At 55.7% G+C, this 13,085-nt stretch overlaps 2 protein-coding genes across 12 annotated transcripts in view; one reads left to right on the top strand and one right to left on the bottom strand.

The window, feature by feature from the left end:
- Window positions 1-5,288, top strand: part of STAC2 (SH3 and cysteine rich domain 2) — a 15,837-nt gene extending 10,549 nt beyond the window's left edge. The window contains exons 5-11 of the mRNA XM_011929912.1: window positions 608-720; window positions 814-886; window positions 976-1,046; window positions 1,506-1,603; window positions 2,275-2,326; window positions 2,701-2,838; window positions 3,427-5,288. Coding sequence (XP_011785302.1) covers window positions 608-720; window positions 814-886; window positions 976-1,046; window positions 1,506-1,603; window positions 2,275-2,326; window positions 2,701-2,838; window positions 3,427-3,531 — 650 coding nt within the window. The 3' untranslated portion in view covers window positions 3,532-5,288. The remainder of the gene's footprint in view (window positions 1-607; window positions 721-813; window positions 887-975; window positions 1,047-1,505; window positions 1,604-2,274; window positions 2,327-2,700; window positions 2,839-3,426) is intronic.
- Window positions 5,289-11,300: 6,012 nt separating this feature from the next.
- The window catches only part of RPL19 (ribosomal protein L19), a 4,773-nt gene continuing 2,988 nt past the window's right edge, over window positions 11,301-13,085 (bottom strand). For 3 of the 11 annotated variants that reach the window (XM_011929914.1, XM_011929913.1, XM_011929917.1), the window contains exons 5-6: window positions 12,292-12,373; window positions 11,301-11,530 (exon numbers count right to left, since the gene is read on the bottom strand). In XM_011929914.1, the coding sequence (XP_011785304.1) occupies window positions 11,318-11,530; window positions 12,292-12,373 (295 nt within the window). In that variant the 3' untranslated portion in view covers window positions 11,301-11,317. Of the gene's footprint in view, window positions 11,563-11,722; window positions 11,926-12,262; window positions 12,374-13,085 lie in introns of those variants that run through there. The other 8 variants (XM_011929918.1, XM_011929922.1, XM_011929921.1 and 5 more) reach the window with 6 other exon arrangements.

Genomic DNA, 13,085 nt, shown 5'->3' on the forward strand with positions numbered 1-13,085 from the left:
GGGACTACAGGCGCCCGCCACCTCGCCCGGCTAATTTTTTTGTATTTTTTAGTAGAGACGGGGTTTCACCGGGTTAGCCAGGATGGTCTCGATCTCCTGATCTCGTGATCCGCCCGTCTTGGCCTCCCAAAGTGCTGGGATTACAGGCTTGAGCCACCGCGCCCGGCTGGGGTAGTCTTTTGGACTTTCTTCTAAAGGCAATTTGTGTGTTTCTACAAAAGTGTTCTGGCTGCTGTGTGGATTGGCAGGGCTGGAGTGGAAGCAGGGAGACCAGTTGAAAGGCCACAACAGTTGCCGAGAGAGTGTGGTAATGTGAATGAGACTGCTAGCAGTGGCGATGGAGACATGTGGACAGGTTGTAGGGATGCTGGGAAGGAGGACTAGCCAGTGGAGTGGCTGTAGGCAGTGAGGACAGCGAGGAGTCAAGGATGCTCCAGGTTTCTGCATGGGCACCATGGGAGGACCTGGAGCCATCTCTGGAATAAGGAAGACCTGGGAGGGACAGGTGAGGGGGCAGCTAGGGAGCTCAGCCTGGGGCATGCTGGGCCGGGACTAGAGATGCAGGGCTTCAGGGCAGAGCCAGGCCTTGAGGGTGGATGTTCCGCAGGGGCCAGTGGGAAGGTGGACCCTGTCTATGAGACCCTGCGCTATGGCACCTCCCTGGCACTGATGAACCGCTCCAGTTTCAGCAGCACCTCTGAGTCCCCGACAAGGAGCCTGGTATGGTGGGCAAAAAGGGGGGTCTTTTGTGGAGGGGTGTCTGAGCATGACGGTGGGCTCCGGGGCTGAGCTCTCTCCTCTCTCTGTCCCTAGAGTGAGCGGGATGAGCTGACCGAGGATGGGGAAGGCAGCATCCGCAGCTCTGAGGAGGGGCCTGGTGACAGTGGTGAGTGGCAGTGGGCACCAGGGGCAGGAATGGGGTACAATGGAGGGTGCTCCCTGCTGCCTTTCACCCTCTCCGTCTCCCGCCCCTAGCATCTCCAGTATTCACAGCCCCAGCAGAGAGTGAAGGGCCAGGACCAGAGGAGAAGAGTCCTGGACAGCAGGTGAGCCTGTACGGGCACTGGCCTGGAAGGCCAGGGTGGGAAGTGGGTGTAATTTCTCCTTGTCGTTGATTCATAGGAGGGCAAGAGCATGGTGCGTGGGGATTCACTGCTTCTTTACTTGTCCTCAGGGATGGGCAATGCCAGGATGAGAGGGCATAGGAGGCAGGAGGAGTTACCCTCCCACCCCAGCCCACTGCCCATTGCACCCATTTCTGCTGTCCCAAAGGCAGGCAGCCTCAGGGTACAGCAGGCAGAAGGAGGCTCCCCTCTCCATGCCCAGCCCCATGCCCTTTGGGGTGAGTGAGCATAGCATGTACAAGAGTCTCAGGTCTCCCTGCCGTTGACCCAGGACTCACTGTGTCCCCTCACAGCCCCCAGGGTAGCACACTCAGAGCGAGTGGAGAGTGGGGGGAGTGAGGGTGCTGCTTTCCGGTCACCGACCCTGAGATTCTCCTGCAGGCCCCCAAAGCCGCCCTGCGGAAGGATGTGGGGCCCATGTACTCCTATGTCGCACTCTACAAGTTTCTGCCCCAGGAGAACAATGATCTGGCTCTGCAGTAAGTCCCCTTTGTGACCTGGCCCCGCTGGGCAGCTCTGCGCTCCCAGATCTTGGAGCACAGTGTGAGGGGGGCTTTCGGGAACCTTCTCCTTGCATGCTTGAGGCTGCTGAGCCCAAACAGGAGCTGGAGCTACCCAGGGTCTAAGAGTGACTCATGCTAATCTCGTGTCTCCTGCCCTCTGCCTGGGCTGCCCAGAGAGTGCCTGCTGTACCTGTAGTCACACAATGTCCTCTGAGGGCATCAATAATCCTCTCCCAGTGGGGCGCGGTGGCTCACCCCATAATCCCAGCACTTTGGGAGGTTGAGGCTGGCAGATCACTTGAGGTGAGGAGATCAAGACCAGCCTGGCCAACATGGTGAAACCCCATCTCTACTAAAAATACAAAAATTAGCCGGGCATGGTGGCAGGTGCCTGTAATCCAGTTACTTGGGAGACTGAGGCAGGAGAATGGCTTGAACCCGGGAGGCGGAGGTTGCAGTGAGCCAAGATCGTGCCACTGCACTCCAGCCTGGGCGACAGAGTGAGACTCTATCTAAAAAAAAAAAAAAAAAAAAATCCTCTCTCCCAGCTGAGGACTGCAGGTCCCCAGGAGGTGCCCAGGGGCTGCTAGGATGGGGAGGGGCACAACTCCCTGCTCCAAATGAGACCCTAGCTCTGTCCCCCCCAGGCCTGGAGATCGGATCATGCTGGTGGATGACTCTAACGAGGACTGGTGGAAGGTGACTTGGCAGGGTGGGGAGTGGAGGGACCCTGGTAGGCACCCCAGCAGCCCCCACCCCCAATAGGCACTGCCCCCACCTTCTCTGCAGGCCCCAAAGACAACCTCTCCTCCAACCACTGGTCCCAGCCAAAACTAGGACCAACCTTTGGGACATCCTCTCAGTTATGACTCTCCTTGCCCCAGCCTTGTCCCTCTGCTCGCCTCATGCCATTCCTGGCCCAGAAGCCACCTGGGTGGGGGCTGGAATACAGAAAGCCCCAGATCTGGAGGATGATGGCATTGGCGCTGAGTGGGAACCGGGTCTTGAGAAAGCAGTGGTGGGCAGCAGGGGTGGGGTGTGGCGCGGGTGCTCATTGCCAACCTCATCCCCAGGGCAAGATCGGCGACCGGGTTGGCTTCTTCCCAGCTAATTTTGTGCAACGGGTGAGGCCAGGCGAGAATGTCTGGCGCTGCTGCCAACCCTTCTCCGGGAACAAGGAACAGGGTTACATGAGCCTCAAGGAGAACCAGGTGAGGGCCTGAGGCCCAGCCCAGGCCCTATGGCGGAGGGAGGGAGTGGGTAGGGGAGACAGGCTGCGGTGTGGGGGCAAATGTTCTCCAGGAGGAAGCTGATCCTGGCAGCTGGGGGGAAAGTGAGTTAGAAAGAAAGGGTTGCAGGGCCCTCCTGCCAGCCCCTGTTGGGGAATTTGGGCTGGTGACCAACAGAGACAGGAGACTGAATGACATTAGAGGGGCTTGGGTTAGAGCAGGAGCACTGGATTCAGAGTCTAAAGCTCAGGTTTGAATGCTAGCTCTGGCTTTTTGTGTAATTTGAGGCAAGTCCTTTTCCCTCCCCCCGCTCTGTGATGGGGGTGAGGCAGGGCAGTACTCTCCAAGGTCAGCCCTGAAGCACTGCTTGGCACCTGCTGATGTCCTGGTCTTGCTGCTGAGGCCTCTACACTTGTGGGATCTGGTCCCATCACTCCAGCAAAGGGCTCTATCCACATCTGACACTGGTCCCATCATCCCCCAGGGTGGGTCCCCTGGGAGCCATGGGCAGGACTCAGGGCCAGGGCTGCAGGCCATGCCAGGCCTCAGCTCCATGTCTCTCTGGCTCAGATCTGTGTGGGCGTGGGCAGAAGCAAGGATGCTGACGGCTTCATCCGCGTCAGCAGTGGCAAGAAGCGGGGCCTGGTGCCAGTCGACGCCCTGACCGAGATCTGAGAGGAGCCAAGGGAACCCAGATGCCACCCTTGCCCATGCCTGGAACTTGCTTCTGGCCAGGAAGGGGATCAGGCCCCCTTGTCCACTCCATATCCTTCCTCCCTCTTTCTCTCTCCTAAATGCCACTTACTGTGGCTTAGGAGCCTTCTGTACTGAGGAAGATTTTATTTCTTGGGTGGGGTGCCCTGAGTGGGTTGATCCTCTGGGACTTGGCAGGGATGGGGTGGGGTGGGAGGGAATGAGGAAGCTACAGGTAGGTCCACCCAGCGCCCAGGCACCCCAGTCCACTTGCCGGGCTGAGTCCAGCCCTGAGGAAGGTTCCTGGGGAATTTCTTTGCTGCTTCTCCCAGGCTTCCCCTGCCAACACCACCTGCGCATGCCTGGCACACCCGTCTCCCCACAGAGCCTCTGCTTGGGTCTATGTGTGTGTGACCGTGCATCTGCTCCTTTGCAAGTGAGGTCTTGGGAGCAGGCCTTTTTGTGTCCTTGGCCCTCCACCCTAGGTGGGGAGGGGACCCAGGGCCATAGGAAAGTCCTGAGTCCACCTCCTGGTCTCCACCTCTGTCATTCCGTCAATTCTCAGGAAAGTTTTGCAGGAATCTCTCCCATTACTTGAAACCTGGGCCGACAGAGGAGGGGAAGGCTGAGGTCCCTGGAAGGTGTGACAAATCAAAGACTGTCCCTTCAAGTAGAAAACCCAAGAGCTGGCCAGGTGTGGTGGCTCACGCCTGTAATCCCAGCACTTTGGGAGGCCGAGGTCGGTGGATCACCCGAGGTCAGGAGTTCAAGACCAGTCTGGTCAACATGGTGAAACCCCGTCTCTACTAAAGGTACAAAAATTAGCCAGGCATGATGCAGATCTGCCTGTAATCCCAGCTACTCCAGAGGCTGAGGCAAGAATCACTTGAACCCAGGAGGCGGAGGTTTCAGTGAGGCGAGATTGCGCCATTGCCCTCCAGCCTGGGCAACAGAGCGAGACTCTGGCTCAAAAAAAAAAAAAAGAAAGAAAGAAAAAAAGAAAAGAAAACCCAAGAGCTACCTGGACACACGAAAACCCAACTGAGAACAAAACCCTGGCCCATACTTGGTCAAAGCAAACCCATTTCACTGTCAGGACCCCTGGTCACACAGGAACCACCTGCCAGGGAAGCCTGTGACTGTCAGTTCCCGTCCCAGGCGTTGCCCGGCCGCCCCAGGAGTCCAACCCTCTGGGCTGACCTTTCTCCCGCTTCTCTCCAGGCTCTGCAGGAGACAGGGCAGGTGCTGCAGGAGCCCCTTTGCTGGCTTTATCTGCTCCCCTGTTCTGGACACAGAGCCCTGGGAAAAAGACGGGTGGAAGACAGACAAGAAAGGTGGAATGTTCTGTTTGGCCACCAGGAAATGGGGTGGGTGGGCATACACAGAGAGGACCCCTCTCTTAATACAGGCTGCTTTTCTCGGTGCCAACCTCCTTCCCCCAAGCTCAGATCCTCCTCTTATGCCCTTGATTGTGCCAGCCCATGCCACCCCCATCCTGGGCACAGTTACACCCTCTCATGCAGTGGGAGAGACACAGACCCTTCCACCCAAAGGCCCCTGCCCCACTTCTCCCCCGCAAAGCGGGGTCTCAAGCCACACTGCCCTGTTTGCTGCCATGAGGCCCCCCCAGCAATATCCCAGGGGCGGGCCCAATGCCCACTGTACATGAGGCTGCATGATGGGTCTGGGGCCTTGCTGAGCCCCCAGACACCTAATTAAATGTTTCTTGTCCCAGCCCATCTTCTCTGTGTCTCTCACTGGGACAGAGGAAGGAAAGGGGCGGGGAGGTGGGGAGTGGGGTCTGGGGATACTGAGAGGGACAAGGCTGAGGGTGGAAGGATTCCTCCATCTCTGAAAGGAGGGGTGCTGGGCAGGCGGCAACATGGCAGGGGTCCCCGGCCTCATCCCCTTCCTCCAGCAGCCCCAGGAGGGTGGGGTCTGGGGAGAGCCGAAAGGGGACCTGAGGAAAGTGGGAGGAGGTCTGGGGACGCTGGAGGGAAACGGCTTGGGTCTGCGGTCACTTTCCGCCTCCACTTGCACCTGAGTCGCGCAAGGGCGGACACACTCCTGTGTGCCAGGGCCGTCGAGACTGACCTTGCTCTCACCCAGAGGTGCCCTCCGAGACCGGGCGTGCCAGGGGTCTGGGAGGGCTCAGTACCCACTCGAAGTCAGCATCGCCCCCGCAGTCCCCCAAGCCGGAGACAGAAACGCTGGCGGGGACAGTCGTGGCCCTTGGGGCCACGGGATGAGTCAGTCGTGCCTGTCATCAGAGCCCAGCACGGAGGGGCCGCACCCCTCCCGCCGCGCCCGCCGCCCACCGCTCTGGCAGAGCTGCCTCCTTCCCCTCCGCCTGCCCAGCCGCGTCATCGCCACGGCGAGCACGTCCCGTGCTATTTATAGGTGGAGGGGAGCGGGGCGCGAAGGAGAGGCGGGCTGCGGGGGTGCTGGGGCACTGCTGGCGCTGCCGGGATGCAGAGTGGGGGCTGTCTTTCCTGATGAGCGCCCCCTCCTCCACCTGTTCTGGTTTACAGCCCCCGCCCCCTGAGCAAGGTAGGCCAGGTGGGCCCAGACCGTGGGTCCCCTCCTTGAGCTTTCTTTGGGCCCCTTGACCCAGGGAAGGCCCTGGAGGTTGGGGTTCGAAAGAGCCAGGAAAGGAGAGTGGCCCTCCCTCCTAGGATCCCCAGCCGTGGGAGTGGAAGAAGGGGTCATAAGCCCAGTGTGAATGCTTAAAGAGAGGGAACTCGTAGATAGGCACCTACTGTGCCCAGGGAACCGTGCCAGGAACTGGATGTTACTTAATCCTCTCCAGGATCCCGGGAGGCGAGGGGGGTGTCTTCCTCTCACAGGGAAGAACTGAGGTACAGCCAGGTTAGGTGGCTTATCCAAGGTCACACAGATTATCCAGCTCAATCCTGCCCTCTTTATACATGGGGAAACTGAGACCTGGAGTGGGCTAATGACTTGTCCAGGATCACCCAGCAAATTAGTGATCAAGTCAGTCTTGGAAACCGTGGCTTTTTCTTCTCAGTTCAGCTCTTTCCCGCCCCTGCCCTGGCTTCCTCAATGCTTTAAACCAACAAAATGGAGACAGAGACACCCTGAGACGCTGGGCCAGAGGCTCCAGGGATCAAGAGCCTGAGAGCCTCGCAGCCATGCTTTCTGCACACCCAGCTGTGTGTCTGCCACCAGCCGGCAGCTGCCCTGGACGCCTACCCCACTCCAGCCTATTTGCCGCACTGCTGAGCACAGCAGCTTTTTCGGGTGGCTGAACCCCCTGCAGCATGCTCACAGCCTAGGGCCTGGGAACAGCTAGTGCCCCATTGTAGCCTTTGCCCTCCTCTGTGCCCACTCTGGGGGTGGACGGACCAGCAACACCACTGGCCTGGGGCAAAGGATGCCTAGGAAGCCACTGGTGATGCCATCCCACCATTTGGCTCTGTTGTCTCTGACCCACATGTGCCCTTCATGCCCCCCCACCCACAGGCTGAGCTTCACCTGGCTTGTACTGACTGTGTGGGATGAAAGTTCCCTGGACTTTGGGGAGATGCAGAAAGAGGAGGGAGTCTGGAGAGATGGATGCTGGAGGTAGGGAAAAGAGAGAATCAGCCCCTCCGTGCAACCCCACCCATTTTGCCAGCGCTGCTTCCTTTGGCCCCTTCAACCTTCTTCATCCCCATTCTTACCCCCTGCCCACCCAATGCCTAGGCAGATGGGGGCACCTGCTGAGGAGTGCAAGGAAGGCAGCCTCAGCCTTCCTGTGCTTTGCAGGAAGCCAGCCTAGGTTAGCCCTGCTGTAGCCTCAGAGGCAGCACTGGAAGGAGGCCAGGCCCCTCTGTATTCTCTTCTTCAGCTCACAGCCCTGCAGTAGCAGCTGTGCTCAGTGCCTCTGCTGCATCCCAATCTGAATCACACCCTCCCACGTCGGGAGACTGTAGCCCGGGAATCAGAGTCAGGCGCCAGTGTTCGTGCAGCACTGAGGTTCTGCACACCCCACTTGTGTCTGCCACCAGCCAGTAGCCAGCCTAGTCCCCCCACCCCCCCAGCCTGTTTGCCGCACTGCTGAGCACAGCAGAAGAGTCACTGGCTTCTCTGGGTCTCTGTTTCCTCCTCTAGAAAATCAAGCGTTGGGTTTGCTCAGGAATTCTTTACGTGGTGAGGGTGTGGGTCACCAGCTCCTTGAAAGAGTGTGGAATATTATGACAGGGACACTTGTATGCTCTTGAAAGAAAAAACATATATTTTTTTACTTTTTTTTTTTTTTTTCTGAGATAGAGTCTCACTCTGTTGCCCAGGCTGGAGTGCAGTGGCTCAATCTCGGCTCACTGCAACCTTTGCCTCTTGGGTTCAAGTGATTCTCCTGCCTCAGCCTCCCGAGTAGCTGGAACTACAGGTGCACCACGCCCAGCTAATTTTTGTATTTTTAGTAGAGCCAGGGTTTCACCATGCTGGTCAGGCTGGTCTCAAACTCTTTTTTTTTTTTTTTTTTGAGATGGAGTCTCATTCTGTCACCAGGCTGGAGTGCAGTGGCGCAATCTCGGCTCACTGCAACCTTTGCCTCCTGGGTTCCAGCGATTCTCCTACCTCAGCCTCCCAAGTAGCTGGGATTACAGGCGCCTGCCACCATGCCCGGCTAATTTTTGTATTTTTAGTAGAGACGGGGTTTCACCATATTGGTCAGGATGGTCTCCATCTCTTGACCTCGTGATCCGCCCACCTTGGCCTCCCAAAGTGCTGGGATTACAGGCGTGAGCCGCTGCACCCGGCCACTGGTCTCGAACTCTTGACCTCAAATTATACACCCACCTCTGCCTCCCAAAGTGCTGGGATTAGGAGCCTGAGCCACCGCACCCAGCCTACAAATTATTGTTGATATTTTTGTTTTAGAGACAGGGTCTTATTATGTTGCTCAGGCTGGGATGCAGTGTCTATTCACAGGCACTATCATAGCTCACTGCAGCCCCAAACTCCTGGGCTCAAGTAGCCATTCCCTGTCAGCCTCCAGAATAACTGGGACTACAGGCTCACACCAATGTGCCTGGCACGACACATCTTTTTTCTTTTTCCATAAATAAGGAAACAAGAGGACACATCTTTTAATCAGATTTTCCCAAGGCTAAGCAGTTACTTTAGGGGTTCTTTCTGCTTGGGACTCCTGTGGGAGTGGATCCCTCCTAGGCACTGGCCTGGGAAGGGGTTGGAGGCCCACGATGGAAAGAGGCCAACTTCAGGCCTGGGGTGAGGTGAAGAAGTGGGGGAAACCCAAGGCCTTCCAAGAGGTAGGTTCCTACAACTTCATAACCCATCTCTTTCTCCCACCCCCCAAAACAAACAAAAATAGAACCAGAAAAACAACTCCAGTGAGGCAGCAGCTGACACCTGCATCGACCTGTGAGCGAGTAGCACCATCTCCTGGCCCAGGGTGGAAACCAGCTTCTGCGCTGCAGGCTCTGGAATACCGGGAGGGTCCTATATTGGGTTACCTCATTCTCCTTCCTGCCATTTTTTTTTTGGTTGGGGGTTGGGGGACAGGGTCTGGCTCTGTCACCAAGGCTGGAGTGCAGTGGTACAATTTTAGCTCACTGCAGCTTCCACCTGTTGGGTTCAGGTGATCCTCCCACCTCAGCCTCCCGAGTAGCTGGGACTACAGGGGCACACCACCATGCCGGGCTAAATTTTGTATTTTTTGTAGAAATGGGTTTTCGCCATGTTGCCCAGGCTAGTCTCAAACTCCTGGGCTCAAGCAGTTCTCCCATTTGGCCTCCGAAAGTGCTGGGATTACAGGCGTAAGCCACCACATCCAGCTTCTCCTTACTGTTATCTCTCTACTGCATGGAGGGGTTGGGGGTGGGTGGTCTCCAACAATACCCCTCCTCCTCCGGGCCAGGCCTGGGAAGTAGGTGTCCCACACACCAAGCTGGGAGCTTGGCCAAGACACTTCCCTTTCTAGGCCTGGGCTTCCCCACTTCAAAGGGCAAGAGCTAATGGGTAAAACACACGCCGGCCGCTCCAGTGACAAGGGTGATCCACAAGTCAGTGTCCTCTCATCCCAGGCTCTGATGCATATGAATGGGGGATCCTCAGGACATTTTTTTTTTTTTTTTGAGATGGAGTTTCACTTTTTTTTTTTTTTTGAGAAAGAGCCTTGCTCTGTTGCCCAGGCTGGAGTGTAGTGGCATGATATCAGCTCACTGCAAGCTCCGCCTCCCGGGTTCACGCCATTCTCCTGCCTCAGCCTCCCGAGTAGCTGGGACTACAGGCATCCGCAACCGCGCCCAGCTAATTTTTTGTATTTTTAGTAGAGACGGGGTTTCACCGTGGTCTCGATCTCCTGACCTCGTGATCCGCCCGCCTCGGCCTCCCAAAGTGCTGGGATTACAGGCTTGAGCCACCGCGCCCGGCGAGTTTCACTCTTATTGCCCAGGCTGGAGTGCAATGGTACGCTCGACTCACTGCAACCTCTGCCTCCCAGTTCAAGTGATTGTCCTGCCTCAGCCTCCCAAGTAGCTGGGATTACAGGTATGTGCCACATCTGGCTAATTTTGTATTTTTAGTAAAGATGGGTTTTCTCCACGTTGGTTAGGCTGGTCTCGAACTCCCGACCTCAGATGATCTGCCCACTTCAACCTACCAAAGTGCTGGGATTACAGGCCTGAGCCACTGTGCCCGGCCTCCTTGGGACATTTTTTAAGTGTGCCCATCCTGCACAGAAAGGGATGAGGACGCCAGAGGCAGAGCTAGGAGGGGTCTGCTGGCCCTGACACCATAGCCAACCTGCCATTCCCACCCAGGTCTTGCCCTTTCTCATCAGCCCATTACATCACCTGAAAGAGGTAAGGGGTTGGGCACAGTGGCTCACACCTGTAACCCCAGCACTTTGGGAGCCGGGTGATCACCTGAGGTCAGGAGTTCATGACCAGCCTGACCAACATGGCGAAATCCCATCTCTACTAAGAAACACAAATGTTAGCCAGGCATGGTGGTCTGTGCCTGTCATGCTGACTACTCAGGAGGCTGGGGCAGGAAGAATTGCTTGAACCCAGGAGCCGGGGATTGCTGACTGCACTCCAGCCTGGGCGACAGGGCAACTCTGTCTCCAGTCTCAACTGTATCTCAATAAAGCTGTTTAGTGACAGCTTAGGTAGTCACCAGTAGTCCAAGCTCAGGTCCCATTTGCAACCCCAACTTGTCAGCTGAGAAGCATAAACACATTAAGTACTTCCTTTGACTTCTGTAAAGACTGATTCCTTAACTGACATCACGACTGACTACTGGTCCCAACCAACATTCTGAGACCAATTCTTAGGTGTCACTTGTGCTCTGAAGCACAGTATTTGGGAGGCTTGGACAGAAGCCATTCCTCCTCTACCATCCCACTAAAGGTAAGACTCGGTGAGCAGGCCAGGTGCCATGGCTTACACCTGCAATCCCAGCACTTTGGGAGGCTGAGGCAGATGGATCACTTGAGGTCAGGAGTTCGAGATCAACCTGGCCAACAGTGAAACCCAGTCTCTACTAAAAATACAAAAATTAGCCGGCGTGGTGGCACATGCCTGTAATCCCAGCTACTCGGGAGGCTGAGGCAGGAGAATCGCTTGAACCTGGGAGGTGGAGTTTGCAGTGAGCCAAGGCCGTACCATTGGACCCAAGCCTGGGCCCCTGGGACTCATCTCAAAAAAAAAAAAAAACCAACAAAACACAACAAACCAACCCTCACTGAGCAGAAGTAAACCTTGCAAGCGGCAGAGAGGAAAGCAGATAAAGGCTTGTTTTATTTTAATGGCTGATCTATGTAATCACAGAGGCCAGTATGTACAGACAAAGGGGGAGCTTTTATTTCTTGGTCTCTTCCCTTGGACAAAGTCTTGATGATCTCCTCCTTCTTGGCCTGGAGGCGCTCTTCACGGCGCTTGCGTGCTTCCTTGGTCTTAGACCTGCGGGCCTCAGCCTGGTCAGCCAGGAGCTTCTTGCGGGCCTTGTCTGCCTTCAGCTTGTGGATGTGTTCCAGGAGAATCGCTTGAACCTGGGAGGTGGAGTTTGCAGTGAGCCAAGGCCGTACCATTGGACCCAAGCCTGGGCCCCTGGGACTCATCTCAAAAAAAAAAAAACAACAACAAAACACAACAAACCAACCCTCACTGAGCAGAAGTAAACCTTGCAAGCGGCAGAGAGGAAAGCAGATAAAGGCTTGTTTTATTTTAATGGCTGATCTATGTAATCACAGAGGCCAGTATGTACAGACAAAGGGGGAGCTTTTATTTCTTGGTCTCTTCCTCCTTGGACAAAGTCTTGATGATCTCCTCCTTCTTGGCCTGGAGGCGCTCTTCACGGCGCTTGCGTGCTTCCTTGGTCTTAGACCTGCGGGCCTCAGCCTGGTCACTGGCCAGGGAAGAGAAAAGACGGGTCAGTTTGGGAAGAGATGAGATGCTAGGGAAATAGAAATACATCCCTAGACCTCTCCCTTTGAGCCTAGTCAGCTTCAGGAATGAGTTGGGGGGCCCACCAAGGGCTCCTGCTTCAACTAACCTCTAGTAGTCCCTGTGAGACAGGAGTGGGTGTGTACAGGACAGAGGAGTGGGTGCCTCTAAGGGAACAGCTATATTCCTATGACAGACTGCGTGCAAGTCAAGACTTAAGCATTGGCACATTTTAAATATCTAAGAACAACTGTCAAAGGTCAAAGAACTTTCCCCTAAGACTCTAAAAAGAAACTTACGCCAGGAGCTTCTTGCGGGCCTTGTCTGCCTTCAGCTTGTGGATGTGTTCCATGAGAATACGCTTGTTTTTGAACACATTCCCCTTCACCTTCAGGTACAGGCTGTGATACCTGCAGGGTACACGGAGCGAAGAGATGCTGGTCGGTAATGGAGCTGTTCCTCCACCCAAGGTCACTAAGCTTGTAGAATCCTTCCTTTTCTCCTACTGCTGCATGAATTACTTCCTAAACCATTACTTTTTTTGTGTGCAGTTCCTAGACAGAACTTGCCTGGCAAATAAACTGTTGGGCTATCCTGATGGCATATGGGGAAAAAAAGAAAGACCAGAATAGAAAAACTTTCTTAGAAACGTTCCCTACCCATGGCTGGGCGTAGTAGCTCAGGCCTGTAATCTGAGCACTTTCAGAGGCTGAGGTGTGGGTGTGTCACTTGAGGCCTGGAGTTCGAGACCAGTCTGGCCAATGGTGAAACTCCATCTCTACTAAAAATACAAAAATTAGCCAGGTATGGTGGTGCATGCTTGTAATTCCAGGTACTCGAGAGGATGAGGCAGGCGAAGTGCTTGAACCTGGAAAGCAGAGGCTGCAGTGAGCCAAGATCATGCCACTGCATTCCATCCTGAGTGACAGAGCGAGACTCTGTCTCCAAAAAAAGCTCCCTACCCAAGGCCAGCAAGACAGATCTCTGTGGGCTGGGCGCGGTGGCTCACGCCTGTAACCCCAGCACTTTGGGAGGCCGAGGCAGACAGATCACAAGGTCAGGAGATCGAGACCATCCTGGCTAACACAGTGAAACTCCGTCTCTACTAAAAATGAAAAAAAA

The sequence above is a fragment of the Colobus angolensis genome, unplaced genomic scaffold (assembly GCF_000951035.1).
Source record: "Colobus angolensis palliatus isolate OR3802 unplaced genomic scaffold, Cang.pa_1.0 Scaffold83, whole genome shotgun sequence".
NCBI lineage: Eukaryota > Metazoa > Chordata > Mammalia > Primates > Cercopithecidae > Colobus > Colobus angolensis.